General features: G+C 32.8%; 1 protein-coding gene across 4 annotated transcripts; it reads left to right on the top strand.

The window, feature by feature from the left end:
• The first annotated feature begins 2,912 nt into the window (after nucleotides 1–2,912).
• Nucleotides 2,913–14,454, top strand: LOC110459138. 4 transcript variants are annotated; one of them, XR_002463866.1, is made up of 5 exons: nucleotides 2,913–3,123; nucleotides 7,951–8,037; nucleotides 9,323–9,642; nucleotides 10,134–10,232; nucleotides 14,356–14,454. XR_002463866.1 is itself a non-coding variant. In XM_021511239.1 (4 exons), exons 1-4 carry the CDS (start codon nucleotides 6,921–6,923, stop codon nucleotides 14,374–14,376), a joined length of 459 nt encoding a protein of 152 aa, XP_021366914.1. In that variant the 5' UTR covers nucleotides 6,918–6,920; the 3' UTR covers nucleotides 14,377–14,454. The 4 variants fall into 4 exon arrangements, 1 of the variants encoding a protein (XP_021366914.1); XR_002463867.1 differs by lacking the exon at nucleotides 2,913–3,123 and adding an exon at nucleotides 4,065–4,190; XR_002463865.1 differs by lacking the exon at nucleotides 2,913–3,123 and adding an exon at nucleotides 6,918–6,951.
• The last annotated feature ends 408 nt before the right edge of the window (nucleotides 14,455–14,862 follow it).

The raw sequence follows: 14,862 nt of genomic DNA, 5'->3' as shown, positions 1-14,862 counted from the left end.
CATCATTTGGCTTATTGAAGAAGTTTGAGTGGGAACTTTAAATGACACATGGAAAACTTAACGAGCTTCCGTTTTTCAATAACAATACATGTTTTTAAAGGTTCACGAAGTCGTATAACTAAGCTACTCCTAAATGGCTTGTTTGCTTAGTGTTATTTTAGGGAAGTATCTACAAATGTCCACAGAATTGAAGCATGATTCGGGATGCTAAATTATATTTTTGTTATTTTTTTGTGCGAGAATAATCTTTAATCTTCTTTTAGTCAATTGTATCAAAAACAGATATATTAATCTTTTGTAAAAACAGACATATATAGCATACTAAGTATTGTAACTCTGGCATATCGAGAACATATCATTGAGGCATTTAGGTTTATTTCTTTAAAAAGCAGTAACCGTCAGCAAATCTCGTAGTTCTTCATCCGTGACAATACATTACTATGCTTTAACATCAGTAAAGCTAAATATGTAAATATATAACCCGTGACGACACCTTTATATAATACGTGACTGAAGATGCAAAATCCGTGACGGCGCCAGTTATTTAAAACCAATTTCACTCGTATCGTCAAAAACATCATGGTTGTGTTTTTCCGGCCGCTTTAACATAGATAAGATCACACAACTGCATACACATGTCCCCGGTTCCCAGCCCAGCAATTTTAATTGTATACTTATCCACAATAATTTCGTTTCTCATCATTGAGTGGGCTCCAGCAATGCATTTAAGGGACTATTTGACAAACCTCCTGGTGTGTAGGAAGTATTATTAGACACAAATGTGGACACATTACTATTTTGAGACGTTTCTTTGCGTGTTTTAGCGAGACTTATTAGACCGACTTAGACACAGTAATATTTTAACACGTTCCCTAGCTGGTGTGTAGGACGTATTATAATCGCTAGACAGAGACGTAGACACAGTATTGCCTTGCGACATGTTCTATTGTGTACGAAGTATCATATGACTGAGATTCAGAAACAGCATTATTTATATTAAGACATTTCTTGATGTATTATGAAGTGCATTATTTTGTAACTGTTTTACTGTACACGAATTATATTGTACATTTGTTACATTAATGATTGTAACTGTTTTAATGTATTGCACATGGATTACATTGTAACTGTTTAATGTACACGAATTATTTTATTAAAAGTCTGTTTAGTGTACATGTATTACATTTTAACTGTTTTAACGTACACGAATTACACTGTAACTGTTTAAAGTACATTGACTTTGTTACTGTTTTAATGTACATGTATTACATTGTAACTGTTTTAACGTACATTTGTTACATGTATCTTTTTTAATGTATTGTACATATATCACATTGTAACTGTTTAATGTACACGAATTCCTTTTAAAAATAAGCTGTTTAATGTACATAGCTAATGCTCATATCTCCCTATACGTGTTTGCCTACGTGCGTGCTGGAGATGTTAAAAATGATAAATTCACTTTAAAAACAGTTAATTCATTTTTCATCATCCTTTCATATTCACATATCTAATACCGATCATATTCAGATACAGTGTATATAATAACGAATATTAATCTGTGTAAACAATTTTGAATTTCGATTTTTTTTCTTGTTGATGAAGGTAATTGTAATTTCCTTATTTGTAAACAAATCTTTTATTATCAAAATGTCATTTTGAAACCTACACAAATGATTTTGAGAAACATAAAACCCTTTTTGAGATTCCACAAACAGGTACTGTAAAGTCTGCTTCCAAATTGATAAAGGGAGGCAACTCTGAGAGATGAGAATTAGTATGTTTTAAGTACTGTTCAGACAATATGCATTAGTCAACTGAACAATTAATTTTAAAAAAGTAGATCAGATTTGCCTACGCTAAAACAAAATGCACTGGCAATTCATGATACTCACATTCAGACAACTGAACAAGGAAATATTGTTCAGTGTATGGACCCTGCAGACGCGTTGTATACCAGTGTGTTTTCATTACTGTTATTAAGCCAACAAACCTCAGTAAGGATGTTGTGGTCAGGGTTTTCATTATTGTTATAAGCTAGAGGACCCAATGTCTATTAGCTATAAATAAAAAGTAATCAGCAATGCAAAAAAACTGCTGAAAACACCCTCACCAGAGAGTATAAGATTCATAACAGCAATTCTAACATACAGATTATAATATTCTTACCCGGTTTGAACAACTCGTTAAAAATCAAAATAATGCGTTTTCTGATTAATGTTATGAACTATTACACCCTGGACGGGTATCGTTTTCACAAGTGAACACTCTCGGTAGGAAGTTTCTATTTAGTGTGATTTCAATACTGTTACCAAGTCTATTTACCAATATAAGGATGTTCTTTTTATTGTATCACGTTACCGTTATTAAAATAGTAGACTAATATCAGTGAGTTTCTACCGCTGTTATTTAGCTAACAGACCCTGGTAAGGCTATCATCATCAGTTTGTTTTCATCGCAATCATCATCAGTTTGTTTTCATCGCAATCATCATCAGTTTGTTTTCATCGCAACTAAATTGTTCAGCTCGTTTTCGTTACCATTTGAGTGCTTCCATAAATGTTAGATTAAGGCTGAATGCTGTCTTTAATATATTACCTGTATTGATAGAGTTATCTCCCCTAAGGAGCCTTACTATTTTCTGATCATTTCTAGAACAACCGGAAACTACTTGATTATGATCAATTTATAATTGTCTTGCATGAACTATATTTATCCATTTCATATTCATAGTTCAAATTCTTATTAAATAGACCTTTATCATCAATCATATAAGGCTTTTCACAACTGTCTAAAAACGGAACTAACGCAACGGAAGTGGCAGTTAGTAAGCATATATATCATTTATCTCTTTACTAGTCATCATGCATGCCAGACAACCGTGTAAAGTAAATAATTGCACGTCGTATTAGGTGTAACACGTCACTACCGCAGAAAAGGGAGGTTGTACCGTAATGTAAAGGAAGGAAAAAACGTCCATTAAACGTGTCATGATGGCTGGGAGCTGTCGTTTGCTTTGACAAGTGTAGCATCGTTTGTAAGCAGGCCTGTTCACCTCCTGACAGGTGATCCCTCCGGCGCCGCTACCGAGTCGAGTTTAGAAACAAAAGACAGGCACGCAAGGTAGGTTGATATATTTTATACCGTATTTTTACTTATTTCTCCTTTAAAATGGCACATTTAAGAACATAATGTGATTTCTATGTTCGTGTCTTTTAATTTCGGTTTTATATATTTATTGTTTAGTTCGATTTGTTTTAATATACGCAGTTAAACACGCCGACGAGCATTCATTTGTCTTGCGTCGGTGTTTCCTGTATTGTATACGATGTGCTATACGAATTCATCAAACAAAAACTGTCGTCGACCAAGAGTTATTTTAGACGGTATTCTCCGTTATTAATCGTTTTGGTTTAGTATTTTGACTATGATTTACTTTGTTAACATCTACAGTGTATTTAGATGCAGTATTATTTAATATAAACGATCACGGACTATAAAGGAGCAACATGAAAATGAATGCATACTATTTATATTACAACGGATTTTCCTTATTCTAGACAATTCATGCAGGGGAAATCTGTTTTATTTCTCTCGCAAGACCATACCACTCACGGTAAATGTGATTTATTTGTTGAGCAATATTTGTGCACATGTCTATTCAGTTTTCAGTTTTCTCTTTGATAGTTCACTTGAACGGTTTTATACAGTGATGAACATGGGTTCTGCTTGTTATATAAAGTAATGACAGTTTTTCGTGCCTCAGAAAATTATTGCCTCAACTTTCGGGATAGACTTTCTACTGAATCAGGATATATCCCTAATATAAACAAAATATTATTACATACACAATATTGGAAGGCCGATGCTTGGTCCATAAACCAAAATATATCCTTCCCCAATAAGTTAGTAGACCTTCTTTTTCTTACGTCATTTGTAAAACCCTGCACAAACAAAGATTTTAGTCTCTTTCTTTTTCCAACTTCTTCCCAATTTCTCCATAAGGGTTTTTTAGTATGTCTATAAAGGCTTTGAGGGCTGTCCCTGCAACACTGAAAGCGTAATGCTGACAGGCAGTGAATCAGCGAAATGTGGCACCACTCCTACGTGTAACCTCGATAGCTTAATGGACATGTCATCCATTGTATAGCCCCTGTCAAGTCAACCTAACATTGTATTCCAAGAGTAAGGTAAGGCCCTACATTTAGTATTGTTATCTAGTATAGCAAATTGTATATCCCGGTTAAATCCTGTGAGATATCTTCAATTGTATATCGCAGTTAATTCTTTATGATATATCTTCAATTGTATATCTGAGTTAAATCCTGTGAGATATCTTCAAATGTATATCTCAGCTAAATGCAATATGAGGTATCTCTTCAATTGTTTATCTCAGCCAAATGCTATATGAGATATCTTCAATTGTATATCTGAGTTAAATCCTGTGAGATATCTTCAATTGTATATCTCAGCTAAATGCTATATGAAGTATCTTCATTTGTATATCTCAGCTAAATGCTATATGAGGTATCTTCAATTGTATATCTCAGTTTATTCCTATAGCTTATATGTTAAATTGTATATCTCGATTAATTCTTATATCTTACATTGCATATCTCAATTTATTCTTATATGAGGTATCTTATAATGTGTATATAATAATATGGGATATTTCATATTGCAAATCTGAATTTGTATATCTCAGTTGATTCTTATATTATATAGTTTGCATTGTATTTCATATATTATTTTAGACATCTTGTATACTTAATGAGATATCAATACTATAGTTGTATTTGAGATACTTCATATGTCATGTCAGCCATCTCATTTACTTAATATACCGGTGTCTTAAAGCCTTTGGTTTTGATAATTTTGCTATGAATATAGTTGAAAAGCCATTAATCCCGATAGTCCATAGGAAAAAAAGGTTGCTGTGACGCCCTCCGCGCCCTAAAATAATAGCCAAGGTAAATTAACCAAATGGTTTATGTAAACTGTATATCTCAGTTAAATCCTGTGAGAGATATCTTCAATTGTATATCTCAGCTAAATGCTACATGAGGTATCTTCAATTGTATATCTCAGTGTCTTAAAGCCTTTGATTTTGATAATTTTGCTATGAATATAGTTGAAAAGCCATAAATCTCGATAGTTAAATGGATTTGTCATCATTTTTTAGGTTCCGATGCTAAATGGATACCGTGTGTCATCATGTAGCCCCGTAGCGAAATGTACAATGTCACATTAACTCGTAACATTGCTGTTTCTTCTCAAACTTGTAATAAAGGTTATAGGTCCATTTGTTACGTAGTATATAACCCTATGGTCAGGAAAATTCAGTTTTACTTTCAATCATATCATTATTATAAATTTATTATACGGTAATATTATTGAAAATCAAAGATCTTAAATAAAACATAAACTCGATTTTACGTGTGTGTCATTTACAGGTATGTAATGTATGAAACAGTCGGTGAATTTAAACGCATATATGATTTAAAGTGCTGTTTTTTAATTTGAAAATCCACAATGAAATATATATCTTTCAGGTACATATTATTGTTATATTAATACTAGGATTTTCAAACCGGTCGAATATCAGTAACCAGTTACTCGGAAAGTATTCCGAGTGAGTTAATCTGTCGATGAAGTGAATCTGGTAATTAAACATTATTTACATTACATTCCGAACATATTTACACAACCTTTTTTATTAATAAGCATAATAGTTTATTTACGTAGGTCAAATTTTCAACACCAAAAACACCGAGAGTAAAGCTTATCATATTGTTCATGTATTTCCTTCCATTGACACGGACATGTCATTTAATTCGTCATGTCAATTATCACGTAGGCAAGTGAAACGTATGTTTACAAAACGTTACAGGAATTTCATGTCCCGTAGAAACGTTTGGGGCAGCAAACAATCGTGGTTCAAATATTGACCTTTTGACCCATGCTCAGTTTTAATAAGCACATGATTCCGCTGAAACATATGACTTTATGTAAATGTGCCACTGAAGTAATTAGTTATTATAGATGGTAATTTCATTCGACACGCTAATGTTAATGAATTGTTTTGTATAATTGATATCTTAGCCTTAACGATTTAACAAATTATGGCTTTACGTATATTGTCTAGATCACTGGGTCACTTGCTACGTGGAGTGTGACCACAAAACACTGTGGTTAGAATATCCACTCAGGTGATTAAATAAATATCATGTACTGACATACACTTCCCGGTGACCTTTTCGTTACCTGGTGAACCCCATTGTGCATTGTAATTAATTATCGTTATATGATATAAATATTTCAATGGGTTAATTGTATTCATATGTAATATTCCCCCATTCATCATTAGGAATTTGGTCATGTTACTTGTCAAAATTATTACTTAATCACTATGGTTATAGAAACAAAAGATGCTTTACAATGGTATATTTAGCGTTTAGGAACATAAAATAATCTTACTCAGTAGTTACAGCATCATCTTCGAAATTCCAGGGGTTATAATTGTTATATCTAAAATAATATTATACTGTTTTCATCATTTAACAAAATGCAACTTAAGAACCAGTTAAAAGAAAAGAACTACATTTGGCAAAGACAATTTCATGTCCTTATAACCACAAGCATCCTCGATACTCCAGGGGCTACGCTCACTACACTCCTGGGATACGTCATAGCAAAACTGAAGGCACAAAGATAGCTGTTTGATTGGTCTCAAGTAAAAACCCACTGACCAATCGCTATGTTGATACGTTTCCTTCGAAGATTACAAAGGAGCGACACCCGACTTCAAAGCCAATCAACACGTTACGCGACCGCGATATTCTTTTGATGTACATCAAAGGATCGAACAAGTCTTCTTGTCTCATCTACAAAGTAGCGCACACTGAGCCTTCCATTCTGCTATGACATATTCCAGGAGTGCAGAGAGCGAAAGTGAGCATAACCCCTGGATATCGAGGATGAACCACATGACACCGAAGTGGAAGTCCTTAATCGTTATATTAGATATCTATTATAATGTTTTTATCATTAACAATATGACACTTAAGATAATCGTTAAAATAACAGAACTGCATTTGACGGAGAACATTGTGAAACTCAAATTGAAATTACGTCATATTCGCACGTCATTGACCTCCACCTGATTACGATCCAACCCATGAGGGTGTAGGGGCAATGTTTTCTAATATTTGTATTAATGACCTTGACCTGTGTTATTCGAACTAAATTACTGTCAACTGGATGCATAAATATTACATTAGGGGTCAGACTAATTTCCAGTCAGTTATATACTGACGCTTTACAATGATACAAACGACTAACACACAGCTTTGATACAGTACTCTTTTGCACTAATTACCATATGGCTTTGTTTAACATTAATTTTATCATTAAATCAAAGTTTCTCAATTTTAAATTAAAACACTGAATTTAAATTAGAAATTATACATAACATTTTTTTTTTAATTTTACAGTTTATTCGTGAGTAATACATGTGACTTTCTACCAAAAGTTCGCTGTGAATATATTGGAATTGTTACTAATAAGAAGTATCCAGACTGAATAAGTCATTGTGAATAGATAGTATACATACTTTATGCGTTACTTAATTTGAAATCAACCAGTTCTCCTCAAATTTGTGAAATTCCTAAAAATAAGCGGGTTTTTTCGCACCTCCTCTTTTGTTTCTAAAGTAGTTGAGACAAAAATATAATTTTCCACCTTTTTAGCCCCTAGCATCACCGACGTGTCCTAAAAGGACGTACTGTATAGTGCAGTGTAATGCATTTTTGGCAAGCTGTATCTATTACCAAATTTTGTGTCTTACTTTAAATCATTGTGTGGCTCACCTTAACTCTTCGCCAACATTGTTGCATTCATTCACAAATCAAGAAAACGAAGTATTCTCATGCTTGTTTTTCCTTTCTACAGATCCTTTCCACACCATGCGCGTCATCCATTCGCCAGTGTTATGGCTTCTATTAGCTGGAGTCATACTTGTAGTTGTTGAAGCTCAAGGTAAGGTGTGATACAATACGTCAAAATACAGTCAGTTCATATGAAGATAAAACTTGTATTACAGAACCAGTTTGTTCAAAGTCTGTCAAGCTGATGTCATGTAAAAACAAATATTTGATGTTTCAAAAAGAGCAAAAAAAATATTTTGAATCGGGCATGCATGTTTCAGTTAATAAGTCAGTTAGTTGGTAAAACGTTATACTTTATAGGTGGTGTGCACTTATTTGTTGGTGTTCCCTTGATTTCTTACTGTTATGTGTATCATGCGACAGTTCTTTAAAACAAATATGAGTTGTTCCCCCTTCAATGTATTAATAATCATAACTTTAATGTTTATAAGTTCTTATGTAATGTTTTTGTTAGTTTATATATCGATTGATGTATGAAGAAAAAAAGTACATGTTTGATATGTAAATTAAAATAATTAGTTTATCATTGAACATTAGTAAGAACAGTAATGCATAATATAGGTTCTTTCTTGATGATGTTAGAGACATCCATTTATATTCTTTAAATTAAACAGTGTATGGAGAGGAAATAAAACGGCTACCCTTATTACTTTTTAAACTAAGGATTCTAGAACATATTGAAATTCAGGCTACCCCATTTTAGATGAAATTACCTTGGGTCGAGGCGAATATGCCTTATATTCCTGGTGATAAAATAAATTCTGTGAACTATTTATTTCAAAAACAATTTGAGGTCAGAGAACATACGCAAATAATATATAAGCGAAATTTTATCGGCAATCTTGAAAAATGTAATTTGATTCTAGAACATTAAAGCTGATTAATGCAATTATATTTAGTGTAATTCATGATACATATAGAACCCTTTAATTATTGAAATATTTGATAAGGAGCCCGAACAGGGAAAATATTTTCAGATAACTACAATTTTTTCATAAAGAAATCATTCTAAAATCATCTTGTTCGAAGTGTAAAAAAGATAAAAATCGATGAAACAAGGGCAAGTTTTTTATGAAGTATAAAACATGCACAATTTCAAAGAAAATAAGACCATATGTTCTGAAATGGTAAGCGTCTTCTTCAACGTCGACGCAGGTCATGTAGATCTAGGTCAAATTCAAGTACGCTCTCATAGTTTAAACCGAAGAGATGACACTACAAGGTACATGCATACTGATGATCGTAATGTAACACGCTGATATTAATATCAAACAAAACAGGAGGTCACTCTTTACTTCATAATTATGTTATTTTGATTAACGTACTTGTACCTAATTAGTACGATGTATTAAAAGCTCTTGTTTTGTTCTTTGCAGGGGAGTGTATAAAATACCTCAGTAGCGCAGAGGGATTATTTAAGAAGCCATTCTATATGAAGTCCCATTATCAAAATTCTATAATCAGGAATGTGACATTGATTGAGCGTCATTCATATTACAAGTGTGAACCCGCTAAAGAAAAGTATGGAATCGGTCCTGACGGAACCGAATGGTGGGTGTTCAGGGGTTGTGGCGGAGTGTTTGACATTGAGGAATGCTCTCAGGGAACCCCACTAGAAATCAAAATCAAAGAAGACATACCCATTAAACAGAGAGAGATGGAGACGAAAACCATGCAGGAATTCGGAGTTACTCAGGTGTGAATTGCAAAAATAAACTATATATATGTAAATATATAAACACAGAGGAACGTGAGATAGCTATTAATGAATAAACACAATCCATTTTGGTTAGAAAATTACTCAAAATTAAATCTTCGGCCGTTTTTCTTTATCATTAATTTGACATATTTTCCGAACTTTTAAATTCATATCTTGTATATTTAATGTATACCAAATCATTATCTGAACGAAATTCTGAAGTATGTAATGAAACCAAACACTTAGGTGTCATGTTAAAATATCGGTACATTTAAATGCTGGAATACTAAGAGTATTCAGGGTATATCATTGTTAATAAAGTCACGCAACAATCCATTTCACCTGTCATGTACATTTGCACTTTTCATCTAATCCTGAATGTCAGTTTTCATAATATCATTGAAGAAATAAAGTAAAATACTACTGAATTTTGTGAGCACAAAGTTTTCTCTTCTTGACTTCATGTGTTCATTTATGTAATACCTCAGAAATCATCTCAGAATCGTAAAAAGACTGTGAATCAACACCCGTAATGTTTTCACCTTTAACGAATCATGGTTCGCTATGAATCCCAGTCCTGACTCATGGTAAGCTCCTGATCATATCCATCCTCTAATCTATACATTTATTATCTCTCTTTATATATATATTGATATGGAATCACTAATATACTTTCTATAACCATTAAACTAAAGTATGGGTCTTTCTGTCTTCCTCCTCGTAACAATTAACAGAAATCTCCTATGTAATAATAATTAATAATTTACATCATCCTTTACTACCCTTCCAACAATTATCTCCATATGCATAGCTAAAATGCCCTAGTGTCTTTTATAACTAATAGTTAACTTATTCTACATATATCGAACAAATAAATAAAACTCGTATGATATTTAGATATATATTACGACAAGTAACTCGAAGCTTTGGATAAACACATACTAGTATCATATGATACGTGGTGATTATATTATTTGGATATGTAGAAACACAAGTTACGAAGGAGGGCCATTTTTGACTCCTGCCTTTTGCTGGCCTTATACTCAGGAATCGCGGCACCAAACCGCCTATCCGAAAAAAAATGTCCGTAACTTTGACCATGGCATAACTGTGACTTCCTCAGGGAAGGTATTTATAATACTCGCATTTCTAACAAATTATAAACAAAATTGTCTTCCTTCATAATTTGTGGCTCGATGTATCATATTGATGTACTCTCTTACTCTTCTCTGCATACAATGATCATACCCTTGTTTCGTTGTAGCCAGTAAAACCATATAACATATATTACAATATTTAGAAATTTTAATAAATCAGTACATGGACCAAGGATTTAAACTATTTTGCAAAAAGATACGTTTGAAATGGAATGTAACTGTTAATATATAAATTACAAATGTGAAGTATATAGTCATATTAAAAACGTTAAAACGATGAGTAACTCCCTCTTACCCCACCCTTGCATTTCAGTTTCCTCCTAAACCCTTTTTAATTACACGGCACAGATTATTTTTACAAAAGGTTAAGTATTTCCATTTTTAGCTCACCTGGTCCGAAGGACCATAGTGAGCTTATGCCGTGGCGCAACGTCCGTCGTCCGTCATCAACTTTTTCTTTAAAACCTATCTCCTCCTAAAAGCCAAAGAGGATTTCAAACAAATTTGGAGGGAAGCATCAGTATGGACAGGCAATCATTTCTTAAATAAAGGAGGGTTGTTCGACCCCTGAGGCCAGGGGGCGGGGCCCTGATGGGGAGCTTTAAAACGCATCTCCTGCAAAACGCCAGAGAGGATTTCAACCAAATTTAGTCCGAAGGAAAGGGCGATCATTTCTTGAATAAATGAGGTTGTTCAAGCCCTGAGGTCAGGGGGCGAAGGGGTACTTAGCTAAATTTGATTTAAAACGCATCTCCTCCTAAACGCCAGAGAAGATTTCAACCAAATTCAATCTGAAGCATCAGTAATGGAGTGCAATCATTTCTTGAATAACTGAGGTTGGTTCGACCCCCCTGAGGTGAGGGGGTCGGCGCCCTGAAGGGGAACTTAGCTAAATTTGCTTTTAAACGCATATCCTCCTAAACATCAGAGAGGATTTCAACCAAATTTAGTCTGAAGCATCAGTAGGAAAGGGCAATAATTTCTGAAATAAATGAGGCTGGTTCGACCCCTTGGGCTAGGAAGGCCGGGCCCCAAAGAGGAAAATTATCTAATATTTTGCTTTAAGACGCTAATACCCCCTAATTGCCTGAGTGGATTGTACAAAATTTGGTCAAAAACATTATTGAGGAAGAACAAACATTTCTTAATTGAATGAGGATGATTTGACCCCTGCGGTCCTAAGAAATGGTACAGCTAGATTTCCTATTCTCTGGTGTAGTTTTCTTAAATTGTTAAAAATTGGTTTCTAGGTTTATAAAAGCTTATAGTTGATTGAAAATTAAAGTATTGTCTAATTACACCCTGTAATATGACATATTCGAAATCTGTTAACATGGCAACTCAACGGAGGCCCCTGATTAGTTGAAAGTAAAGATGTACTAATGCATTCAGTTGTAATGACTTATATATACAACCAGGTGAGCGATACAGGTCCAATGGACCTCTTGTTCTGTTTAGTATTTTATTTTCATTTAAAATGTCCGCCGCTGACGCTTGCATGTGTAGCAATTTGTAAGGTCTTACCATTCGATTGTGTTAACTTCTTAACATTCGATTTTGTTAACCTCTTAACATTCGATTATGTTAACTTCTTCACATTCGATTATGTTAACCTCCTAATATTCGATTTTGTTAACTTCTTAATATTCGATTTTGTTAACTTAACATTCGATTTAGTTTAACTTAATTACTTAATTGTACTGTGCTGTGTCGAATGTAATTACTGAAACTTTAATAAACATAAGTGATGGTTAATGTGAGGTTTTAGATGGAATCTTATTATACATAAACAGACGTTAACCTGTACAAATTTCAGACAAGTGCTGAGATAAAGGAATTTGGTAAACATCGTATAGAATACACGTTTAGTTGGCGTATACAATTATATCCAGCTCATAAAATTCATCTTAAAAAGTGTTTATATTGACTTTTTAAGGTTGAATTATATTAGTAGCATTAGAAAATCAGATGCATATTTCGTATTTGAAAAATCTTTAGATTAGGAGTTGCAAGAAATGTTGAGTTTCCGATATCTAACCCATATCTCACCCTGACAACGTACTAACATGTGGAGGTTTAGACTACGAAACAATCGATATTGATGTTGATAAGATAAAAACAGAAAAAAACGGCACATCGTCAGGACACGAGGACAAATTCAGAACTCATTATCGATCCTAACGATACTGTAGGAACTGAAACCAAAACAAAGCGTTCTGAAACCCTACAAACAATTATGTGCAAATGTCTGAAAATAATCGCTTGAAATGCGAAGCAGGAAGCAATCATTTGGAAACGTAGTACGTTGATTTAAAGCACCATGTGTCCGTTTCGTCCACTTAGGTTTGATCAAAGGAATGAAACTCGACGTGTTAGAAACATTATTTAACTAAAGCAACATGTGGATGTACCTATCAAAACTTTGAAACGTTAATTTTTTATTTTTTTTTATTAATTATCGTTCACAAAATCGGTTCGCTATTGATAATGGATACCATCAAAGATAGTTAATGGCTAATTGTAAAAGATATCGTCGGTAAAACAATAATATATATATATATATATATATATGATACCTATCAGTATTTATTACTGATAAAAAATATACCACATTTGTTTTTTTAGATATATTATATATGTCTGTAAGTAGATGTAGATTGATGTCCAGTGTTGGAACAACAATTACTAAACATAATAAATTATAGACATTAAAATGCTCTTACAAATATATGTAGTATGTATATCATGTATAGTAGTAATATAAATTTATGATTAAAGTATATAGTTGTGAACTAATTCATGACAAAAGCTGATATATCGATGCTACATTATTTATTGTATGTTACTAATTCTGGGTTAGATGGAACAAGAACAACTATATGTATTCTCTAGTCATTCTCTGTACACATGCATGTCATAAACGGTGTCAGTCTCTTCTACCAGTTTCAACGTTTCACATTTTATGAAAATACTATTTCAGGACCCAAAATGAGACTAAGGGACATTTTTGAAAAATCGTTCAAATCGAAAGAAATATGTTTTGTGTTTGAAGATGATCCTATGTTAGAGAAGGGGTGGGGGGAATGCTTTTCCAAAAAAAAATGTTTGATATAAAAAAAAAAATTAAAAAAAATAGAAATATATTTTAGAAGAGAGAAAAAAATCTGTTCAATATATTCAATTAACACCACAGGTGTAAACTTCCGCTTTCTGTCTGATAATGGATGAAGTAATGTATTTCTCTTTTTTACTTTTGTCTCTATTGTATAACAATATAGAATACCCCGTATTTAACATTTTTCTATACATGTATCTGATTGGTACAATGTATTTTGAAATGAAAAGCAAACACATTTTATACATATTTCCATGTTTTATTTCCATTTCATTTTGTTGAGAATTCATTTATTGTCTAGATATCAACATTATTCCATTTATAAGAGTATCAGAACATGTATTGAGCATTCGATCGAGATGCTGATTCAATCTATTAAAATCTTTTTTTTTAATATTAACAATTTCATAATCTAACTTGTATTTTCGTTGCTTTCAGAGGGAGATCACCGCCTTCTGATTTTTCGTGACGGAGATTAAAAGTATTTTAAAGAATTTATATCAAAATCTGATAATAAAGGGAAAGGTCTTTAGTGCTTATATGTGCTGTGGGTTTTAGTTTTTTTCGTGAGTTTTTTTTAAAGAATAATAAAACAATATGTTCATCTTGGTATCTGATACGCATCGAAGTATTCATTTCATTTCTAGTAATTATAAATATAAAATATCCTACAGTTACTCAAACTTTTTTAACCTGTAGCTAATATAAATTTTCAAAATGTGATCTTTGCGAATTAATTTGATAAACGAATCTGATAGGATTTCAAGACAGTTGTTAATATACTGCACTGTAATTTTACGTCATTCCGTCTTTTTAGATGACTTGTCAGTGACTGAGTTGGACCAAACTGTTAACAATGAGGTGACTATAGTTCGGAAGTATTAACAATAGAAGGTTACCAATAAACTATATATCACATACGTATAAACAACAGAACGTGAACAA

Source organism: Mizuhopecten yessoensis, unplaced genomic scaffold (assembly GCF_002113885.1).
Source record: "Mizuhopecten yessoensis strain PY_sf001 unplaced genomic scaffold, ASM211388v2 scaffold9977, whole genome shotgun sequence".
Taxonomy (NCBI): domain Eukaryota; kingdom Metazoa; phylum Mollusca; class Bivalvia; order Pectinida; family Pectinidae; genus Mizuhopecten; species Mizuhopecten yessoensis.
Note: the sequence above shows the minus strand (reverse complement) of the source record. Positions and strands in the feature narration are given on the sequence as shown.

What these genes read in the sequence shown, in the direction of transcription:
- LOC110459138 (XM_021511239.1), top strand. Translation starts at nt 6,921, where the DNA reads ATGACATATTCCAGGAGTGCAGAGAGCGAAA. An exon ending in TGTAGTTGTTGAAGCTCAAG is followed by an intron (nt 8,038 to 9,322) that starts GTAAGGTGTGAT and finishes TGTTCTTTGCAG; the next exon opens with GGGAGTGTATAAAATACCTC. An exon ending in AGGAATTCGGAGTTACTCAG is followed by an intron (nt 9,643 to 14,355) that starts GTGTGAATTGCA and finishes CGTTGCTTTCAG; the next exon opens with AGGGAGATCACCGCCTTCTG.